The 22,811-nt window shown below is 35.6% G+C and overlaps 1 protein-coding gene across 5 annotated transcripts; it reads right to left on the bottom strand.

The window, feature by feature from the left end:
- Positions 1-1,893: 1,893 nt before the first annotated feature.
- On the bottom strand, positions 1,894-21,415 carry LOC117238664 (protein phosphatase 1 regulatory subunit 3C-B). 5 transcript variants are annotated; one of them, XM_033503760.1, is made up of 6 exons: positions 20,750-21,415; positions 10,346-10,597; positions 9,089-9,601; positions 8,173-8,700; positions 7,875-8,056; positions 1,894-5,200 (listed from the first exon to the last, which is right to left on the bottom strand). In XM_033503760.1, the coding sequence occupies exons 2-4, from the start codon at positions 10,589-10,591 to the stop codon at positions 8,527-8,529; spliced, it is 933 nt and encodes a 310-aa protein (XP_033359651.1). In that variant the 5' UTR covers positions 10,592-10,597; positions 20,750-21,415; the 3' UTR covers positions 1,894-5,200; positions 7,875-8,056; positions 8,173-8,526. The 5 variants fall into 5 exon arrangements, with proteins under 5 accessions (XP_033359651.1, XP_033359648.1, XP_033359652.1 ...); XM_033503757.1 differs by lacking the exon at positions 7,875-8,056; XM_033503761.1 differs by lacking the exon at positions 7,875-8,056 and having other exon boundaries at positions 1,894-3,210.
- Positions 21,416-22,811: the final 1,396 nt, after the last annotated feature.

Below are 22,811 nucleotides of genomic sequence, written 5' to 3'. Positions count from 1 at the left end.
ATCAGTATTGGGAAAAATAATAAGAAGCGATAGTAAATTTTACAGTATATTTTAATCCAATACAAATCATTAAATAACAATTTTTCACGGCTATCTATTTAGCTTATAGTACCTTCCATTTCGAGGATATAATTACTATTACATTTCTCTTTCAGCTGAAATATACAAATAATAAATTTCACAGTACGCAGCGATGCCGGCTTAAAAATATTTTATTTCTAAATATCGTGTATTCACATACATAACACGATAGCATATTTACAATTCAGTATCTGATATATATGTATATATAAAGCATCTTATGCTATACAATAAAAAATCTAGTATGTCCATTTTTTCAAATAGTCAATTTGCGCAGTCGCGGCATCAATCATTTATAATAAAAGTAATATTGACGAATAATCGATAACCATAATAATAACAATACGCGATAAAAATCTAATTTCGAGTTACGAATACCAAATATTAATAAAATAAACTAAAAGAGGAACATATATTCTATCTAAACGAAACGAAACAAAAATATAATGTGATATAGCGTTTGAAAATAATTACATATATAATGATACGCTGCACACTATATCGTGTTCATATGTTTCCTACGCAAAAGAATAATATATATATATAAAAGTTTGAACAAATTTTCATAAGCGAACTCAACGCTACATCTACCGCGACAGAGAGGAGAGTTTCGAAAAAATTATCGTCCAACCGGTTTACGCGTTATCCATGAAAAACAAACAGCTTGTGTACATAGGATCTATGTGTATATATGTCTATATATATATATATATATATATATATATATATATATATATATATATAGATTGCAAGAAGCGCATCGCATATCTGCAATGCAAATTGTATCGAAACTCAAACCTGTGTCTTGCAAAAATTATTATATGTACAGTCTCTGTGTATCCGTGTTAAGTTATCAGTCTTACGGCTCTCAAGAGGAAATTGTACATTTTTTCTATATGTTACAGCGTATGTGTTTCACATGCATGCATTCCTTAATCATTTCCCTTATAATGTACGCGTATATAACTAATTTTGAGATGGTGCGGTAGGTAGAACGAGTTTTAATCAGTTCTATACACTTTTCATCAAAAACGGACAACCGTATGCGCGATATTTAATATAAATTAATTACACTATAATGTAATGTTGCTAGGATAACTCTGGTTTATATATATATATATATATCTTGGCAATTGATGTATCTAGTGGGTCGAATGCATTAGCGTGTTGAAACATGAACTTTCTATTTATTCATGGATACTTTTTCGTAATATTAACTTTCTAGCATAGTTAAAAACTCAACTTGGAGTTTTAACTATGGTAAGAATTTAAGCAATAAAAGCTTATTGACGTAGACGAAGGACACTTCTTCAAGTTCTTTCACAGGAGTACTCGAAGATCAGGTACACGAACGCTGAAACAGAATTCGTTTGTACCGATAGTTTATGAAAGAAAATTATACGAGCTTAAATTACCTCAGGCTATCAGAGTGCTCCCATGAAAGAAGTTGCAATTTTCATGAAATATGAACGCAATACGCAAACGCAAACGCCTATACAATTTGATTGCGACAGAGATATCCTCGCGACATTCTTCTGAGCTCTATCGGATTAAACGCGAATTAAACACGACGTATCATCACGGTTCGTCGAACTCACTGAGCTTTATCTCTGTGTTGCTATTCATACATATATAATATAGCGATCGTTCAATAAATATATATACAGAAAACGGGAAAAGCCCTAACTGCACTCTGTAGAGTATTGGTAAATGTATTTTGCTTGGTTTAATCCCATTTAATATAGCTGCATAAAACTTAGCATATAATTATTTATATATTATATGTATATGTGAAAAAAAACTTCACCTTCATCGATTTTCCTATATTCAGTCGTTCGATATATTCTTCCGTGACTTAATTTTTATTAATTGGCAATCGTTTATGTACAATATCTGGAATGAATCAAGTACAAGATATAGTACAAAAAGAAGAGTTAAGGGAGGGGGCTAATTCTTGAGGGGTTACAGGTACAACGAGGAACAGTAATGTATAAGTAGTCTGTGCTTAATTTTCCCTTTGCCTCACTGGAATTAACAAAATATTAGATTAATGATTAAATAAAAGTAGTGAATTTTGTTTATATGCATAAAACACAGATTGTCGAGAGCTATGAAGAGTTGCTTCTTATTACAAAGTAGAAAAGAGATGTTCTTGCCTTTCTACTGGATTTTACTTGCTGGCAGCCTATTTGCCGTAATTTCTGCTTACAGAAAATAAAAAAAACGTGTCAATAAAGTGAGTATCATATCAGACAAGACGAATTTGTGACCGATCACTTAAGTACAAAAAGGAATTGATTCGTCACTGAACACTTTGGGCACAAGTAGATCTGCAAACATACATTTTTACAATGGCATCCTATCCATGATTTTCTTTTTTATATCACATATACGGAAGATTCGTCTCCAGTCATCGTTTCTGGTTGCCCTCCTATAGATCGATCATTAACTATGTTACTAATAAAAAAAAAGAAAAAAGAGAAAAATGTTCACAAAGAAGTCACCGACTCTTTAGGAATCGTTTCATACTATACATTCACAACCAATCATTTAAAACTCTAGGAAGAATTAACAAATATAAAAAATCTCTCTTTATCTATATATATATATGTATCAGAAAATACAAGGTACAACTTGTAAGTGTATATTAAGGACCTAATACGAAGGCAAACGATAAAACCTCAAAGAGTCACGCGACCCAGATACATAAAGAAGTGAAGAGGATATTATAACGACGTTAAGAGAAAAGAATAAACAACAGAAGAATATGTGTTTGAAGAACAATAATCATTGTCAAGATCTGATATATAATGTCTAATAAAACACTCCGACACCATTGTGCTCCATATGGAAGGCGATATCGAGAACGAAGAGGCCGTCCAGTCCTGCGGAAGGGGCAGGTCGATGTCGATAGCCAGGAAGAAATCGACTAAAAGATGATCATCACGTGCAAGTTGGATTAAAGCCAGTAGTTGCCAGTTTGTCAGAGGTATTTCTAATTGCACGCAACGTTATTCTACAAACTCGACGGCCTCACTCTTTGCGATTTCACGATCGTCCAATCCCGCAGTCCGTCTCTTCGCACGAACTGAAGAAGATGTACTGTCATCATCATGCCACACGACGTCCCTGCAAAGAAAATCTCGTTTCCTGAATACTTGTTTCTCTGGGTGTTATGCTTGGGGCATAAAAGTCAAAAAGATTGCAAATTATGTTTTGTTTTTCTTTCCTACGCACGAACCAGTCATACATAGTGCATATGTGTTACGTTGGCATGCATATGATGTATATATATATATATATATATGTATATATGTTTCTTGTCATGCGATCGTAATAACGATATATGTGCCTAATAGTAGAGATAGCAATGATGGTATCGGTAATAATAATATAGTCTATTGATTTGTACTTCATGAAAAATAATAGAGAAGAAAGTAAGAAAGAATATAGATTGAATTTCGTAGCTGAGTGTAAGGTTACACGTGCGCGAAAAGAATTCGTTCTGAGAGCCAGGTGAAGAAACATTGATGCGGGACGCGATTCATGGAACATACATGTTTTTCTCGATATCAAACCATGCCATAGACCTACACGAACGGAATAATATATCTTTAGTCGTATATTGCCTCCAGACGAATTCTTTCCTTTTTTTCTGTAACTGTACTTTATATATGCACGTATACGCGAGTAACAGCTTCGATTCCAATTGTAAGGACGCATTTATGCTTTCGCAATGGCGCATACATCACAAAATTGTCGAGATCAGAATTTTTTAATTGAGTTTCGTGTCTTGAAACATAAAATTTGCTTGCGATATTATTCTTTAAATGTTCGTGAAACGTACGATTGAATATCAACAGCGTCCCAACAAGAGTACAAGAAGATAAAAAAGAACCTATAGATATATAAAGACATATACACAATTACACGAAAACGTATATGTATATGGGATTAAAGATATTTTATAAGGAAAGAGTATATACGAGTATCGACGTGCTAATCGTTGGGTAATTTGTCGTGCAGAAGGCGCGACACGTTACGAGAGTATTCCATACGCGTGGTAACTGATACCAATTTATCGAACGATAACAAGCAATACAGGATTAATACGAACAAGGTTGCGTAACTTTGGTCTCTTTATAGTTATTATCATGAATCGCTCCAATAAAAAAGAGAGTAGAGATAAAGAGACAGTAGCTAGCACCGGTCAAACAATAAAGAAAAAATATTATTCCCGGATCAGAAAAGAAGCAACTGATCTTTTTCTCTTTCTCGAAATTACGCTCTTACGTATGCTATGACAACGATCTAGAACTGGTCAACTTTGGAGTTGCGCTCGCGCAAATTACTATTTCTTCATAGTTACTTTCCCATTTTAAGCGGTTAGGACTGGAACGTATCACGCGATATCGAAACTTTTCCACAGAAAAATAATAACGTTAATTTCGAATAGAAGTTTCGAGACAAACAGTATAAGAAAACTATTGCGTATCGACTGTTCAAGATAGCGCGCACGATTGTGACCACCATTCCATTCAAAACCGCTAAGCGCGCATCTAGTTTCGTCTTTTTAATTTCTTAGAACTTATCATCCTTTTTCTAAGCTACGCTCTTCGTTATATCTTGCGTTACTTATTTAAAGCCCCTCGATTCACCCCAACTAAAGAGAAAAATCTCATTAAAAGAATCTCGTAAATTCGTACAACAATTGATGTGAGTTCAAAGAAACGAGAGTATTATACAGAAAAAAGTTAGAGAGAAAATAAGAAAGGATAAGCGAAAAGGGAGTGGTTACTAAGAGAGAAAGAGGAACGGACGAGACCAGCGAGATTTGGTCAACTCGAAGGTGGAAACTTATCTTGACGGACATCCTCGGTTGATGGTAGCCAAGTTCCAGGAAAGAGGAAGAGGAGGAGAAGGAAGATGACGATCGTGAAGAAGACGTATTGACGATCTCCAAATTGATACAGAGCTTGGGGAAACTTTGGAACGAACATCCATCATATCTTGATTCCTGATCTTCGAATACATTCGGTAAACACTTAGCCTATGAATTGTCTCTCTCGCACGGTTATTCTGTGTGTTTCTATGTATTGTCTGTTCTGCACGTTGCAATCTGAAACGAGAGGAAACAAGAACTGTAGTCAAACAAGACTGTTAGCTTCATAATGAATTGTTCAACGAGTCATACAGTGTAAAGGTCACCGCTACGGTAGGCCTGCGACACTCGATGACGATTGTTATTTTAGCTTCTCTGACTTACGTTGCTGACTTTAAAACATTGGATAAATTTGTTGATTTCGATAATATTGTTTATGTGACAAATGCGATACAAAAATATGATAGGCAATGTGTTTTCCGTTGCAAATGTATGTAGATATACAAAAACAGGCAAATTTAATGCTTATATCCGAGTTTGTTTTTAGAATCCTTATAAATCTTTATGATTTAAGTGCTTTGTTTACTTGAGCATATGCAGATGTTTGTAGTTATGTCTCCGTTATGACAAAGGTCGGAATATTTATCAGTGACGTAATTAAGTTGCATTATCAATAAATTATGTCCTTATCTGTACCGTTCATTTTCGACGGATAAGTAACAAATTCGTGACAGAGTACATGCTTAATTACTCGTAATTTTTCAAGTGGCTTGTTGAATAATTATAGTTTCTATTGAGATTTTTATGGTAAAATATCTATATTGAAATTAGGTATCGACCGCGTTCGCAAAAACGCACGCCTTCGAAAAAGTAAATGTAGTGCGAACAACAATTCGGTCGAGATTATCCAGTCAACCCACGCGTCTAGACGTCTTAAAGTTTTTACAAAGCTTACGAGGCGTGGTATGGCATGACTACAATGCAACGTGAAGCCGATACGGTATATGATCCTGTGCCACCACTTCTCAACCGCGCCTCAACCGGTGCAAGTGTGTATTAGCTTGCATTTACATCGTATTAGGTTGTCCCAAAAGTTTCTTCCGTTTTATAAGGGAATAATAAATGCACAACATTTTTCTATTGAAACAAAATGGATCATACTTAATAAAATAATATAAAATAATATAAAATAATACTCGATAAAATAATATAAAACAAAAAATGTTGATGAAACTTTTAGGACAACCTAACAGGTATTTAGGTATGTACCTAAAGAGCAAATTCGAATACGGGAAGATGGAGGGACGGCTTTTAGAACAAATAATTTATAGTTGCTAGAATTTTTAACAGTATTTTAAGAAACGCGTGTTTTTGCTTTCGAGCCTTGAACTAAATTTTTTTATAGTGATCACTGGGTTATTTTGATTCGTTGGCGAAACGGTAACGATCTTTTAATTTATTGTTCGACGTCACCTGTTCGCAAAAAGCGATTCGACGTTATGGACCGATTTAACTATAAAGTGAAGTAGGTTAATATGCGGGAACAGGGCTCAGATTTCGCAAGTTTTCTTGCAGGTCTCCGGCTAAGTTGAACACAGCAACATTTTGTCTCGCGTTTACGTCCAGTCTACTTGAAAGATTCACATGAATCAGGGAGGTATATTTCCAATGTTACAGACTACTTTATGCTAATACGTATGTAGAATGTGTTCGCCTTTGTCGGACAGCTGGCAGTAGGCCAAGGATTCGGCTGCCGATTCTTTTGACCGTGAAATAATTCGCAATGTATAAAGTGTTCCAAGGCACTCTTAAATTGTCGCCTTGGTGAAATACTTAGAAAGGAACACGGAAGAACTATGAGTACCATTAAGGCGTTGATGGGAAAACTTTACCAATAAAGTAGAGCGTGTAAGAGCTTGCTCGTATTTACCCTATGACTTTGATGTTATACATATTTACGTAATGATTATACACGCGTAAGAAAATAAACGGCGAATTAACACTTGATCATTAAATTATGGTCAATGTTTTTAAATTAGTACGGATTAACTGCGGCAAATTTGTTGATAACAGTATCTTTGATTGAATTCGTGTGACCTGAAAGAAGTTCATTCGCACTCGACGAGGCAAGTGTCCTCCGCTTGTGGAACTTACGACTTAAAGGGACTTTCACATTTGCCTACACTAAATTTCAGATAACCAAGTATGTATACTGAATCTATTTAAAAAATACTATAATAAAGAATATTGCTAGTTCATAGAAATATTCATAATTTAGTACACAGAGTAACTGTATTGTACCATTGCATTTAGTAACTATTTTATGATCTACTCCTTCGAAACATTAACTTACAAATATTCGTATCCCTTCTAACTATGAAAACTGATATATTTTCTATGACTATCACCAGTATCTAATACCACCTTGAATAAGTCTGGTGTGACCGTGTATAAAATTGACTTAACGAACGAGAAGAAGAGGAAATGAAGCGAGGACGAAGAAATGAATGTATCTTGTCACGCGTGGTAACAACCTTTAGTTAAGGCGATTAGAGTCAGGCGACTCGCCGGTCGCGGTTGTTATCGTCGCACCACGCCAGATTGTTATTTATAGAGAGAAAGTTTTAAGCGTATATATGCTGTGAGTGCAAGGACGGAGAAAAGATACATGCTAACGCGGCATGCTAATTCTTCACAAATTTTCAAGACAGTTTAGGCTTTAGAAATGATCTCCGACACGCTATTCACGGCTCGAATCGCAGAATTATGCTGATTGCGGGGCCAGTGGCATTGTCGCTCGTTTCCCTTTCCTTCTCCTTCGATTCTCTTTCGAAACACACGCAAGGACGCCTTTATAAAAATACGCGCGTGACCTGTACACGTGTATTGCTAGTTCTATAAGTTATCTTACACTTGTTCTCTCAACGTGACTTTGCGAAAGTTTCACGTTATCTTCTGGTATTAATAAATTGTCAATGAATCGATCTATTGTTTATCGCTAATCAATTGGTCTATTATCTATCTTCTGTATCTTCATTAATAACAAGTAGATTTCGAGCTTACAGAACTGACTGTGTTTCTGATCTTGCTTCCCTATTAAGGAAAATTCATGAATAAAGAATTTTCACTCGCAAAATTAGTCAAATATCGTACACAAATCGTTGGAGAATCATTATACATGTACAGTAAGGTGTACAAGATCAACTTACCATATATGTAATGCGACTAGTGCCTCCTTTCTCGCTTGTTCCGCGCTATCAACCTCCGATTCTCTCCCTTCTATGCAAGCATGTCCTTCCACAATTTGATCTCAATTGTAGTCCATCGCTTCCCTCCTTTTACCATTGTTCTCTTCTCCGTTCTCTTGTTCCTGGTGCTCGTGTATACTACGCGCTCTCATATAGATAGACACGTAATTCGTACGACCGTTTTGTGTATGTCACGTGTGTTACATGCGTTTTTCCCCCTCGTCTCGCATGATCTGCGTCTCGTGATCATTAAACCAAGCAGACTGGAAGAATTCGTACGACTTTCGTACATCGTTTGTGACCAGTGACGAAAATTCACCAGTATGGAGCGTCGTTCGCGAGATGCTGCCAGGACGCGAACTCACTCCACGTACGCACGTTCACCCTAGTCGCGTCTGTGATTCGAGATATGCTGTCTCGCATGCCGTTGCTCGAGAAGCCCTCGCAGGTTGTCGTCAGGATATCGTACCGTTTGGCAGGTGCTCGTGGCTGCGACGTGCAAAGTGTTTTTTATATACTATATTCGTTTACTGTAGATCATGTACTGTTTACATAGTAGAGTGCACTATGGTCTAGTTGTGATACGAGCTATGTACTCTCTAATAGCCTTGAATCATATATTTGTTATAAAGTAATTAATAATATAATAAGTGACATAGGAAAGGAATCTACACTGTTGGCTATAAGTTTTAGAACATACAAATTGAATGGTTTTTATGAATCTGTTTTATTATGAATCTGTTATTTCATACGTAAAGTACTAAATAAAATAAAATTTTTTAGAATTTACTAATAAACGAAAGTTGTATCTTAATACTTGTGATCGCTAATGTAGATTTACATTTTTATAAAAATTTAAAAAATTAGATATACATACCTCCAATTTTTTGCGGACGATGAAGTTCTTTCCATCGTTGTTGTCCCAGTATTCCTTTCCATCAGTACGATATCGTACACAGAACTCTATCATATTCGATTTTAACGGTAGAGTTAATCGAAAGCGGAAAGTGTCGTATAAGATCAGCGCGGGCGAACCAGGTTGTTCGACGTAGGTGCAATGAACGTCCTCGTGTGTCTTCCAGGAGTCATTGCTCGCCCTGACCACGACTTCCTTGTCATACGCCAGATTACGTACCTTGATGGTACCCACTAGACACTGATCTGTTTCTTTCACTATCACGTTTTCCAGGCTGACATTCTCCTGATCAAGTTTCTGGCGAAAGGCGAGGTAATCGCTAGCTGGCTGGGGGAAAGTTACTTGCCAAGGTGACACGAGTTCTGTAAATTGATCATTCTCAATTTTCGAATTTAAGAATCGTCCAGTTAGTCCAGCCAGGTAAGTGGTACTCCACAGAGGAGGTACGTTGCTGGGCTCCGACATCACTCGAACCTAAAAATCACATAACAGAAGCACATGAAGTATCAGTAGCAGACACGTAGATTTTCCAAAATATAAAATATTGTATCTTCTAAACAATCTGTAATATACATGAATAATATTACTAGAGGAGTAAAGTTAAATTAGCTAACAATAAATTATTAAGTTTCCGCCACTCGAATCGTGAAGATAAAATTTGATTAATGCTTTATTAACGTCGAATGAACAAAACGAGACCGTGTACAAGTTTCATAGTATAAAAAAATATTGTAAAAATTAGGTTGCTAAAATTTTCTCTATTATATTTCATATACAGGGTGGTTGGTAACTGCTGGTACAAGCGGAGAGGAGGTGATTCTACGCGAAAAAAGAAGTCGAAAATATAGAATAAAAATTTTTCGTTTGAGGCTTTGTTTTCGAGAAAATCGACTTTGAATTTTCGCTCGGTACGCGTGCACTTTATCACGTCTCGTTATAACGGATCTCACCATAGATTTTTAAAAAAATTAAAAAAAATTATTTTTTAAATTTTTTTTTCACCCGCTTTCCGCTTGTACCACCAGTTACCAACCACCCTGTATATATAATATTAATAAAAATTGGAAAATAATTGGTTTGCAAAGATATAAAAGACAAGAAAATATATCGCGAGAAAGTTCAAAGACAAGTAGGAAGTCAAGTAAAGCTTGCGTTACAGACAGGATTATTTTATTTCCCTTTCACAATTAGTACAAGATAGGAATTAAGAACGAGTACCTGAGTAAGAGGACGGCCACGATCATCGGCAAACACTACCCTCTTCTTCTGCTTATTACTACCGCCATCGTTGCTGTTGCGAATGCTATCTATGGCCAAGGAACCAGATGACAAGCATGGCCTTATTCTAGGTGGCACCGATCTGCTGGCAATCGTCGGTGCTACCAAGGGACTGTACAGAAGCGAGCTGTACACTGGAGGACTATGCCCCAGAAGTAGCTCAGCAGGCATCGCTATGGAACACATTTAGATCTGGAAAAGAATTGTTTGTTCTTTAGAATATTGAAATATTTTCTACTTTGGATTATTTTTTAGAATATTTTTAATTGACCCGATCCGCAAACACATTGCATGATAGTAGATGAAATAAATTAAATGATCTAACTTTTTAAATTTATTTCTACCAAAATTTTTACCGAATATTCGCTCAAGTAAAATACAAAAATGTTTACTGAAAATTTTCACATAAATAACAATTACATCCATTTCTTACTCAACGTTAACAACACGTTATTAAAAATTTCCCTTTCGTATCTACGATCTAAATATGTACGGCACGTGTTAATATCGACTTTCTAAATTAGCATATAACACTCTCTGATAATAGATTACTTGAAAATTAAGATCGTTGTCGTATTCGTTCATCGAAAAGTTTTTCGGTCGCGAGTTGGAGAATGGGATCCAATTTCACATCGCAGAAAGCTTTTGCCGAGCACTCTGTCGAAACTGGAATTCGTGTTGCATGAATGATCAAATCGCCAAATCTTTAATAGCAAGGAACGTGCGCCGTTCACTGCCAAAAATTTCGCCAACAATATTACAAGACCGTGTGTTCGAATCACGTGAATCGTCATGCGTCATGATTTATCAGACAATCTCGTCTAAATCCGAAATTGTTCGACAAATATTTACAGATAGACGTAAGCGAATCTTAGAGGAAGATATAGAAGAAAGGAAACAAAGTTCACCTACCTATCGAAACTGTATCTTGCCTTGCAAAATACTCTACAAAAAAAAAGAAAAAAAAAAGAGAAAGAAATATCACCGTGTCATGGAATAATTTATAGAATTCGAATTCGAAATTTGCGTTGGTGATCGATTAAAGCCGTCAGTCAGATGCAACATCAAAGATATTCCTTGCTTTCGCTGAATAGCTCAGCTATTTTATTATTGATATTTAATTAATGGAATCGAGATATGATAATTCAGTTGTTTCTATACGAAAGAATAACACAGACTGAAAATTTTATACAACTCCATCACAGTGGAGTATTTTGCGCGACAGGGTAGACACATAGTGGTCATGTTACTCCCGGAGTGGAATTACGACTTTTAAATGTAGCAATAGTCTCTTCTCTCGTCCCTCGAGACTCGCTCTCGAACCAGACTCGACACGTACCAGACCGGAACCAAGCAAGTACGCGTGCATAAATAAGAAGCGTTATAGCAATGTCGTAAATCTGATGTTTCGAGTTTCAACCATATAAACTTATCGTGCCTTGTCTCCTATTTCTATTTCTGGTAAATTTTCTCTATCTCTACCAAATGTCACAACAATAGGGTTATCGTATATCTTCCATTCACGAATACGTTTAATTTCTAGCAGTATCAATAATAATAATAATAATAATAATAATAATAATAATAATAATAATAATAATAACAATAATAACAATAATAATAATAATAATAGCAATAATTGCAATTTCTAATATCTTTTTAAGAAATATTACGTAGCCACGATTAATTTGAAGAAAGTGCTAGCAAAGAATTACTGGCAATTGAAATAAAAAGGAAATAATTTAAACGCAATATGACGTACAATATTGTCCACTGGCGTCATAAATAACAAAAGGTCGAGGTTAAAGTATACATTCCTTAAGCATTGTTTATCATTACGCTAACGAGGCGCCAGGGTCGAGCGCTGTGGTATAAGAAAAGTAACTTTGAAAAAGAAGGGAGAAAAAAGACTGACAATCTCTTATCTCATTTACTGTATATGCCCCACTTGGCGACACTTTCTACAACGGTTGCAACGCGCGTGTTATGATGATTTTTTAATTTTATTTTATTTTTCGTCGATATAAGGCTTATGCCGCAAATATATAAACAACAATATATTTTCAATGTTCCGGGATAAAATTTCCAGTTGTCATTGAGTGTCGAACTCCTATAAATCGTTGCACAATAATTGTTGTTCTGCTGATAGCTGATTAATTTAAGAAAAGAAGTTCGTACGGCGTACGAACAGCTAGACGAGAAACTTTCCATATTTAGATTTCATGCGATCTATGCTCTCGACACGACGAAAGTCTCCGTTTATGTAAGAGTTTCCGAACAAATAGAATTTCTTGTAATTTACAGTTATCGTGGCTTGCGAAACTATTTGAACAATCCTGAGACGCGATACGATACTTTTACTTCAAGTAATACATCGAAAGATCTAGATACTTTGGAAAACTCGAGATACTTCGACAATGATGTAAAAAGAGGTTGATCTTCGGGAAACATCGACTCGAATTTTAGATCGATGAAGTATCTATCTATCTGTTTAATCTTATTATGCATTTATCAAAATTAACTATGTACGCGTGTATTTTATTTATTTCAACCTGATGACACAGAAACGTCCAAATTAATTAGAATGATTGCTTCGTTTTCTTTATCACATAGAAGCCGAAATATGGCGATACGAATTTTTCAAGCGCAAAATCTTAATTCTCGCTGATAAACTTGCGTGTCCTCGATACACTAGGGAACCACGTCGCTGTTCTCGATACCGATTGGAAGCGATTACCGCCAATTCCGTAATTACCATTCCGACTACTAAGGAAAAAATCCATAAAAATGCGCGTTGGAGGCGCAACATGTTTTCGTGGCAGATCTGAAACCTATGAAATGCTATTATCGATTTATAGAAGACAACATCACAGACAACAAACATGAAGATTACAGGGAAGATCGATAAGTATACACGAAATATGATGTCTAAAATGCGATGATCAATAACTTTTCAGATCAATATTTTTGATGTAAGTATTTTGCAAGAGAACGCTACAAGGAAATGTAATAAGAAGATCCTTTTGATAATATGTAATTGTTTGCTAAGGTATTGGATTAAAACGATGCTCCCGTATTGAAAACGGAAAAGATTACGTGTCGTGTCTTTCTCTTGTATAGGTCTTTATATTTTTATGATGAAAGAAAATCGTACGCGTTAAATCAGTAATGTTTATAAGGAGTACGTGAATGATCACAGAATGATGCAACAATTGCGTGAAGTAACTATACGCTCAATGATGAAATATACAGAATTGGTAAAAAATCATCTATTTTTGTAGAAGAAAAAGTAGATGAAAAATACAGGCTCGACTAGATAATAATCGATAGTCATGCTGGAGGCGATGCATCGCATTATAATATTTCATAATTCGCTGTTGGGAGTTTATATTGTAATAAGCGAATTACGTCCAACGTCTCTTAATCCAGTCCAGACAGTCTCTTAGTTTGACTATTTTGTATGTACATTCCTTTTTTCTACCATTGATAAGTATTCCGTGCCTACCACCGGGGTAAACACCGTTAGACTGGTTTTATATATAAATAGCAATTCGACATGTTCGATCGGATGGCATTAAAAGGTCAGTAAATTTGGACGAATGGTGTTGTCATGAATAAAGTATGTTCACATTTCGTGTCTCGAGAAGGAAAAGTGCGCAGTCGTAATGCTATTTCGGGTAGACCGCGATTAAAATTAGCGTGGCGCATCTTCAAAACGCTACATGCAACGAGACGTGTTCCGCCCTTGGAACAAGTCCAATTGTCTGAATTCTATGATACAGTAGGTACTATGTTAACTGGTTGAGATTCTGCTTCGTTATCTAGCCATTGTTCGCGATTTCTTGGAAATATAACTCCTTCAGTAACTGACCAGATAACGTTTTAACGTCTTACTAGACATTCGTAATAATTTTGTTATCAAATCTTACCAATAATCTATAAATCTATCTCATCGATAATTTACCAACTGAGAAACGATTTATTATATCGAACATGATACAGCCAAAAAGCCAGTTAGCGAGAACCACGCGCGAGTATATCATGATATACCTTGTAGTGAAAAGTCTAAAAGCCAACTAATGTAAACTCAAATGCATTTTCGAGGAAAAGGAAAATACGGTGTTCTATTGACTCTACGAAGTTATTTTATCGACCTATGAATGTATAGCAAATAATACATAGTCGTAAACGGTCTATAGGGTGAGCTACGTGAAAGCTAGCTGTTAGATACACGTGTGTATACAAATGATCTTAGCTTGTGACGTTTGGTCAGCGGCTAACGATTGCTTAAAATAACCGTCTAATGGATCGAAAGGAAACCTGAACTATGTTTAACTATGTCTTTTTTACATGTTGTGTTTATTTAGTGTCGTATTTAATCTGAAGAAACTCGAATTGTTCATGTGTAGTCATTGGTTACCAATGCGCTGCTTTTGAACTACAGTGCACTGTGCATGTGTTATTGATCCAGCCGTATTTATCCCACTTAAAGTATATTAAAATGAAAGATGTATATATTATTTGCCAATGAGTTTATACAAATACTTTTGCATAGGAACTAACGATGCAACGACATATAGATTGTCGTTAGAACAAACGAAGAACCACTGCAAGGCATACACGTTTCTCAGTCATTAATATTGATAAAATATTATTTTCAATCCTCTGTGAGAACGATTACGCGGAATTTATATTGAGAGGACGTTATCTAACGAGCCAGCCGATGCAAAAAGTAACGTATTTCAATACGATCGTTTCAGTTATAATGAAACTCGCTTCTATTGTTAATTTGCTATCAATCGGCAGAGATAAAAGAAGGTCGTGGGTTATTGTGAGTCACGTGTGGAATTAGACTACGACTAATCCGATAAAGCTGGGAAGTATACGAGTCCTTGACTTATCATAGGAGACAGGAATTTCATAAAATTATTAAGTCAGAAACATCGGTCACCGATAACATGACCAATGATAAACCCTTTTATGAGATAATTAATCAGCATATAATTACTTAATTAATAAATTGCTAAACAACGTATGAAACGTTTGCAGTTTCAGCAAAATGGCATCAAAATACGTATCTACGAGTTAAAATCGGAAATAACATGAGACTTCTAACGCTGTAACGATATATTTAATAGAATATTGAGGCAAAAATGTCTACTGTTTGAAAAACATTGTATGATTCTGTTTATCGGCTTGCAACAAGTTAACGCTCGCCAGATAAAACTTCATTGTAACGTACTTACTTGACTGTTCATTAACCGAGTCGCCTAATTAATTTGTGTGCAAAATGTTTATACCAGCCTAAGAACTATGTTAATAGTGTCATCAAGCGTTACGTTAACGCAAAGTAATACCGACGCTGATAACGAGAGAAACAATCGAGTAAGCAAATAATTTCTGTTGATAGCAACTTGTTACTTTAACATTTGCATGTGTACCCTTTTAATAATATATTGGCGCCAATTATGCAAATCGTCTCGTTGCACAATAGATCGATAACGTGGACCTGAATATACGTAAAGATAGAGAGCGAAAGAAAGGGAGAGGAAGAAAAAGAGGAAAGAATGTACAATGACGAAACCTTAATGATTCCAGAGAATGGGATCTCTGAGAATGCCTGACCTATGATAATGAGACAACAGCTATATACAAAAACAGAGACTGCTAAAACTGATTATTATTGAAAATACATTCGATATTTGGCCTATCTTTTTGTTATGAAGTTTTTCGTCAACATAATAATTTTTTCGTGCATAAGAGAATTCGATAAATTGATTAAAAAAAAGATGCCGCTTTTAAAGATAGGAATTTATAAGAATTGTTTGCTTTTACGAAATGTAAACATTCGATCGGAGGGAAGGATTCTTCGCAACCGGTTCACCTTTACGTGTACATAATACAAGTAAAAGAGAGAGAGAGGAAAAAAGGAGTCAAGAACCGTATCTACAAATCGGTAGAGTTGGCAAAATTTGAATATCTTCTTTTTATAGCATCAGCTTCTATCACGAGTTACGGCTGTGTATCATTAAAGAACAGCCTTGAGAAAGAAATATGCGCTAATCCTACTGATCCTTGAGCGATTTCTTATTAAAGAACACGCACAATAAATCACTATCTGACGCTACGATCACACAACAGGAAAATAATTGACAGACAAGGTCAGGATCACAGGATATTAACGACCGCGAAGAAAAGAAAAATATAATTTAAGAAATGAAAAAAATAAACTTAATAATACTTAATGCATTAAACAAATAGACACGTGAGAGTCTTTTGGTAATCTAAAAACTAGTAAAACACAGTTAGAATAATGAAATAATCCATAAAACTTCCATACAACATCACGTGCGTTTTTACTATCTAGGCCACGATCTGACCGCGTGCTTAAAGAGTATGTATTTCTAAAAATCTTATCAGCCAATTCATCATTGGCGCTACTAATCTGTTACAAGCTACTGGCTGAAAGCGCTGAGATTCTCAGACCGCAAAAGTTCTCGGGAATCGGTATATTTCAGCGATCGAAGGCGCCGTTGAGGTCGGTCCTCTGGCTGTTATCACCGTCGCGTTTCTGGTTCGAAGCAGCCTGATAACCGACATATCCTTGCCGCCTGTACACCCTCAAGTACGGAATTTTACCGGACAAAGTTTAGTGGCCGAAACCATAAAGAAGAGGCGCACGTTATGCTCGCGCGTAGATTTCGCGAGATGCTTTTCTATAACGATAAAAAAAGGGAAAACCGCGTGCCGAGATAATTGGATCTGACGCCAATGCTAGCTGGGCATGAACAGTTCGAATACACGTGCGTTATCTATAACGAGAATTATTTATAGCTTGAGTTCGTAATTTTTCAGCTTTCTGAATCCTCAAACTTTCGAATTGTCAAATTTTTTAGTTTGATAATTAGAATTATATATTATAGATGATATTCTGGACTATTGAAGTCTCAGATTTTTAAATCTCTAAATTCGTAAATTCTCGAATGTTCAAATCCCTGAGTTCTGAAACTTTTAAATTACAAATTTATTTCAACGTTTTGTTTAGCTATTCTTTATATTCGCGCGGCGTAACATTCTCTTGTGATGAATGATAGTCCACGATCGATCGATGATCGATTTACCATCGATCTGAATTCTTTTCAATTGTACCTTCGAGAGTCACCAGGAATTCGATTTTATCGATAAAGCAAATGTCATTGAATTGCGCGATAAATTGTACAGATATTCTCACAAAGTATGACGACTGGGTCACATTGTCTTTCCTAATCGATAAAATTTAGGGACCATGTAAAATTTAGGGATGTGTAAGATATCACGATTGACGATTAAGATTCTTACAAGGCAACAATAAACCTAAATTTATACGGTCGATAAGGTCATGCCACGTTTAGAATACAATTATATTTGAGAAACATTGAGATTCGTTTAAGCGAAGATAGCCTTTTGACTCTTGCTGATTTATATGTGGAACAATAAACCGTGAAAGACTGATACAATAATGTCAATGCATAAATAACATAACGTAATGCAACAATAATGCGTACGTAAATATGTAAGTATCTTCATCTGCAATCTGATGTATTTCTTATCAAGCCGGTACTCCACTTCAAAACTGAATTTCAACATCTAAATAGCACAATTAATTTTGTAACACTAATGTCGAATTTAAAAACATCATATTCAAAGAATAGCACTGATCTACCACAATTCGAGATACTTTCGTCATTAAATACATATAAAGTAGAAGGGAACACGTAAAGTTAATACGTGACACAATAGCACCTACGCTAACCTGACTCCTAAAAGTAAATAGCGTACGCTTTTAAAACGATCAAGTGTTACATAAGCATCAGAGGGGCGACAAACTCTATCGTACATTCACCGCGGTGCATACTACTTCCTCTCAACCTTATCAACCGTACAAGTTTATATTCCTACATTTTGAAAATATGAAAAGAAGACAACTATCTCGCATAGAGGTTATTTTCGATATATCTATATATAATTCTGTTACCAGGAATTCTATTATTCATTATCACCTATAATGCAATGTAATCGTTTAACGGATTTCAGTATGAAGATTACAGGAGGAAAATGCATGATAAGTACAATTTTGTCGATTTTCTGATTTTTGTTTTTTACTGGTTAAAAGGCAGTGAATACAAATTGCAACATTTCTCTCCACTTTCTCCGGAAATGCATGGTGTCGTGGTATACGCGTGGGAATAATACGTGCAAACAATTCGTCTTGTGTTCATACAACTGTCTCCCGGGTAGGCGTTCAAGGAGAGACGAGTGACCGGAAAACACGAGTACTTGGTGCGGGGGCACTAAGCACGCGGGCATGCGTACGTAAAAACGAACAAAATGCATTTTAAGAGAGCAGTCAAGCCGGTTACGAGAAGAAATCGGCTAACAAACCTCGAACGCGATCCTTGCGAGTCACTACTTTCGTTACGTTATTATATTTAAATTGTTTTAAGACATTTTCATTTTTCAAAATTAATACAATTGTGGCAGCACGTGCCACGGAACTTTCCAACGGCTTCGCGATACAAAGCGCTACGCCATCGAAGCGCAACACCGACGCGCCCAATGTGCCATCGATATCCTTACGCTTCTTCCGCCGAATTCTCGGAAGAGCATACACGCGCCAGCCGCCGCGGTACATCTAATGAACGCACGCTAGTGGGGATATCGATGGGCAACGAAGGGAAGGATCCGTTCGATCTGGAACAAAAGGACAGTCTGTCTCGAGCCATGAAATAAATAAGTCCATAGTACCATTGCGTAGCAAACGCGTCGATTGAACCCTTGGTGTTAATTGTTAGTTTTTGTTACCAGTTATTTGTTGATCATATCTGTTAATTGTTATTTGTTGACTCTGTCTATTAAATCGTTTGTTAATAAATTGTTGTTCGTTAAACACCAAGAGTAGTTCCTTAAATGCACTATTACCTACCAATCACCTCACAATGATGTTTTTTAATTTAAAACAAGGATAAAATGTACATAAATATATGTATAATATTACATTGAACAAAATTTGAACAATAGGTTATAATATAAACATTAAATTGATTAGCACTGTTTAGGTTGACAGAATATACACTACGTCAGTCAGATATAGAGTCAAAGTTCGTATTTTTTAAAAGTACTCGATTTTTGAAATAACTAATCTGGAATCGAGTATTAAAAACACAATTATAATCAGTAATGTATAAAAAAAAGCAGTGGAATAAAAATCGCGAGCAATATTTATTTATTGTTTCCGTCGTCGTGAGGTCAGGAGCCAGTTAATCGATCCCTCTTTCGCGTCATTCAAAACGGCGGACATTAAACAATAAACGTTGCTAATAATGTTCTTCCCAACCATAACCGCTAATCAGTCGTGTCACTTTCCTTTCTTTATTAACACGATAAAAGCATTTCTTTGAAATGTAGACCCGTAATCGCGCTTTCTGGCGCTCTCGTCTCTCCTACGTATAATGCAAATACAAATGCATATCAGAAATTTTTCAGGTCGATTATCATGCGCACGTGTTTCGCTGAGCAGTGTACATACATTTCGCGCATCTAATATGGTTCTGATGGGTAAATTTAGAGCGATATATGTGATATATGTGATACATAAGCGAGATAATAATGCCAACCAGATAAACTCTTTTCTACGTGACATTCATTACGCACATCCAACGAATGTTATCTCACAGTTTGTTTGTAAACAAAGTGGTTTGCTTCTCGCGAATGATAATACACTATTATGTGCTTACTATTACAGAACGCAACTACAAACAAATTTTATCGAAATTTTCTAGTTGCATAGTGCTGCATATTATAATCAATTGTATAATCCTACGCGCTTCTGTTACATAAGGAATCGTAGTCAATGCCGATGTTTCCATTCTCATGTGGCATCGACCGCGGTACGAATCAATTAATTCCGCAGGTTACACAGGAGTGCTTTTTACGTTTTTCTTTCAATGGAGATAGAAGATGATTTGATACAAATTGTTATTTGATCCATTTGATCCATGTTAATACATTAACGACCGTTGATTGTATTATGGTTTTATATGGTTTTTCATGTGGGTCAATTGTTAGTGACTCTGAAGAAAGGAGAATTTCTTATATTGACTTTAATTAATAATAGTTACATAGCGAAAAACTTTTCAAATCTTTGCTCTTCTTTTAATTACAGAATTTTATGGTTTTATACTTCAAGATTTTGCTAAAATCAATGGTCGTGGATGTGTTGAATTATAAATGAAACACTGTGCTATCAACAATGCGAAATAAAAAAATTGTAAAAAATTATAATGGAATAACGAAGATACTACTTACGTATTTTTTGGACTGAAGAATAGTACTACTTAAGATTGGAATGAAACCAAAGAACCAGATTGTCCTCTTAATTTTTCACGCCTCAGTTCTTCTTTTGAACTTCACAATTTTCTATATACTCTTCCCAGATATTGTCACATTGTCTATTTTTTGAGATCGTTAATGACAAAAGGAGCTTCGAGACGTAAGTATAACGCAATATATAGATCTCTTTAAAACGTGTGAAATGAGCACATCGTAATACGCCGGTAGACTTTTTTGTCTCGCTAGGTATTTAGTTTCTTCGAGCGCAAACAGGAGAAGTGAGTCGCAAAGTGTCGAAATTTACACGAGATGCAAATGGATGTGTATATACTAATTACCAGCGTACGCACGATAAAAAGATTTTCACGTGGCGAAAACGATGCAGTGCATCGTTCGTGCCAACTTCTCGAATGTCACGAATTTCGCATAATTCTCTTGTTATGTGTATGGGGTGACACTTACGGATTTACTTCCGTGAGATTAATAGTTGGGACACTTAAGTTGACTTAAGAGGATGATTAGGTTCCTTTAACAGCGGTAGTGACGGTCGCGAATCGCGCAATCTAACCTACACTTTCCGACTGCCTCCAAGTCTAAAATCTGAAAGCACCGGCGCGGCGTGAGTGTCATAGTGTCATCCGACGGCACGTCTCTGACGAGCCGGTGTTCCCTCACTGCGCATGCGCTGACTCAGCCTCGTGGCCTTCACGTGATTTCAACGAAACTACGAATCAGAACGCTCCTAAATCCACGTGCTTGCATTCTTACGCTGCCGGGTGACAGAGTCGCTTCGTAGAGCGGGATAGCAATGTCGATTATCGAGCAATACCGGTTTTTACCTGAACTTTTATCGTACCTCGTCCAAATATTCTCTGAAAATAAAATTTGGAAGTTATTTTGATAACAAGAAATCCTGCGTGACTGTTCCACTTTATGATATCCAAATGTATTAGATAGCGTCCCGATCCACAAGAACACGTGATACCTTCGTTCGCATGATACACAATACGTTTTCAATTATGGAGTGTAAGCAAAGTTAACAAATTCGGAACTATTGGTAAAAAGATTTAATCCCCTTCTCTTATCACTGTAATTGATATCTTAAAATTTTTACTTAAAAATAACTTTCCTTTACGATCGTATTATAAACCTTGCCAACGAAAACTTCACGTGTTCTTTTGTACAATCATTTTTTAGAATATATCTTCAAATGTAATGTTGTAAATTATAGAAAACTAATATATAATCGGATTTTGTTATTCTGTATCATAGAAATATCATAGAAAAGTTTTAGATTTGATAATTATGTGATATACATATGTACGTATAATACTTTTGTTTGAAGTTGAATTTACAATAAAGTCGGAAATTAGCGTTGCGAAAAAATATTTATATATGTAACACTTATATTACTTAGAAAAATATACGACAAAAATATAATACATATTAAGGAATTGGTTTATCATAGTACGTTCTGTTTACTTTTAGATAAGATTCTCGGTTCTATAAAGTAGAGCCAGTTCACTATTTGGCCGCCATATTTAAATTTCTTTAAGGCATCTTTTATAATAGAGGATTGATTGCAAAGGTCATAAATACCCAAAAACCATAAATCATAAAATAAACTAGGATTATGATTAACCACCCCATAAAATTTGTAATAAGTAATTTACAATATTTTTGATAAGAATAAGTATGAAAGCTTGAAAATTACTCGGTTTAATAAAATAGAAAAACTAGTAATACCCCATTTTCTCAGTAATGTAACAGCATCGATGACGTATAATTTGTGAAAAAATACGAATTATGTAACGACTGTACGTCGTAGAAATGAAACAGAGTCGTTTGCTTCTTCATCATTGTCTGAGACATGGATAAACGGAGATATAAATGAGCTCCTTTGGTAATACGACACTGTCGCATTTCTTCAATGTAAAACTTTCTATTATACTCTAGCTTGCTCCGTTAAATCCATTGTCATTAACAACGAAAGATTACAAACGAAGATCTAATATAGCTAAGAACACGACAAAATATT

The sequence above is a fragment of the Bombus vosnesenskii genome, unplaced genomic scaffold (genome assembly GCF_011952255.1).
Source record: "Bombus vosnesenskii isolate JDL3184/JDL3185 unplaced genomic scaffold, Bvos_JDL3184-5_v1.1 scf7180000013579, whole genome shotgun sequence".
Lineage (NCBI taxonomy): Eukaryota > Metazoa > Arthropoda > Insecta > Hymenoptera > Apidae > Bombus > Bombus vosnesenskii.
Note: the sequence above shows the minus strand (reverse complement) of the source record. Positions and strands in the feature narration are given on the sequence as shown.

Excerpts from the sequence above, each read along its gene's own strand:
- LOC117238664 (XM_033503760.1), bottom strand. The coding sequence starts at position 10,591 with ATGTGTTCCATAGCGATGCCTGCTGAGCTACTTCTGGGGCATAGTCCT. Across the intron at positions 9,602-10,345 it reads GTGGCCGTCCTCTTACTCAG|GTTCGAGTGATGTCGGAGCC; the intron begins GTACTCGTTCTT and ends TGTGATTTTTAG. Across the intron at positions 8,701-9,088 it reads TCGTCCGCAAAAAATTGGAG|CCACGAGCACCTGCCAAACG; the intron begins GTATGTATATCT and ends TGCACGTCGCAG.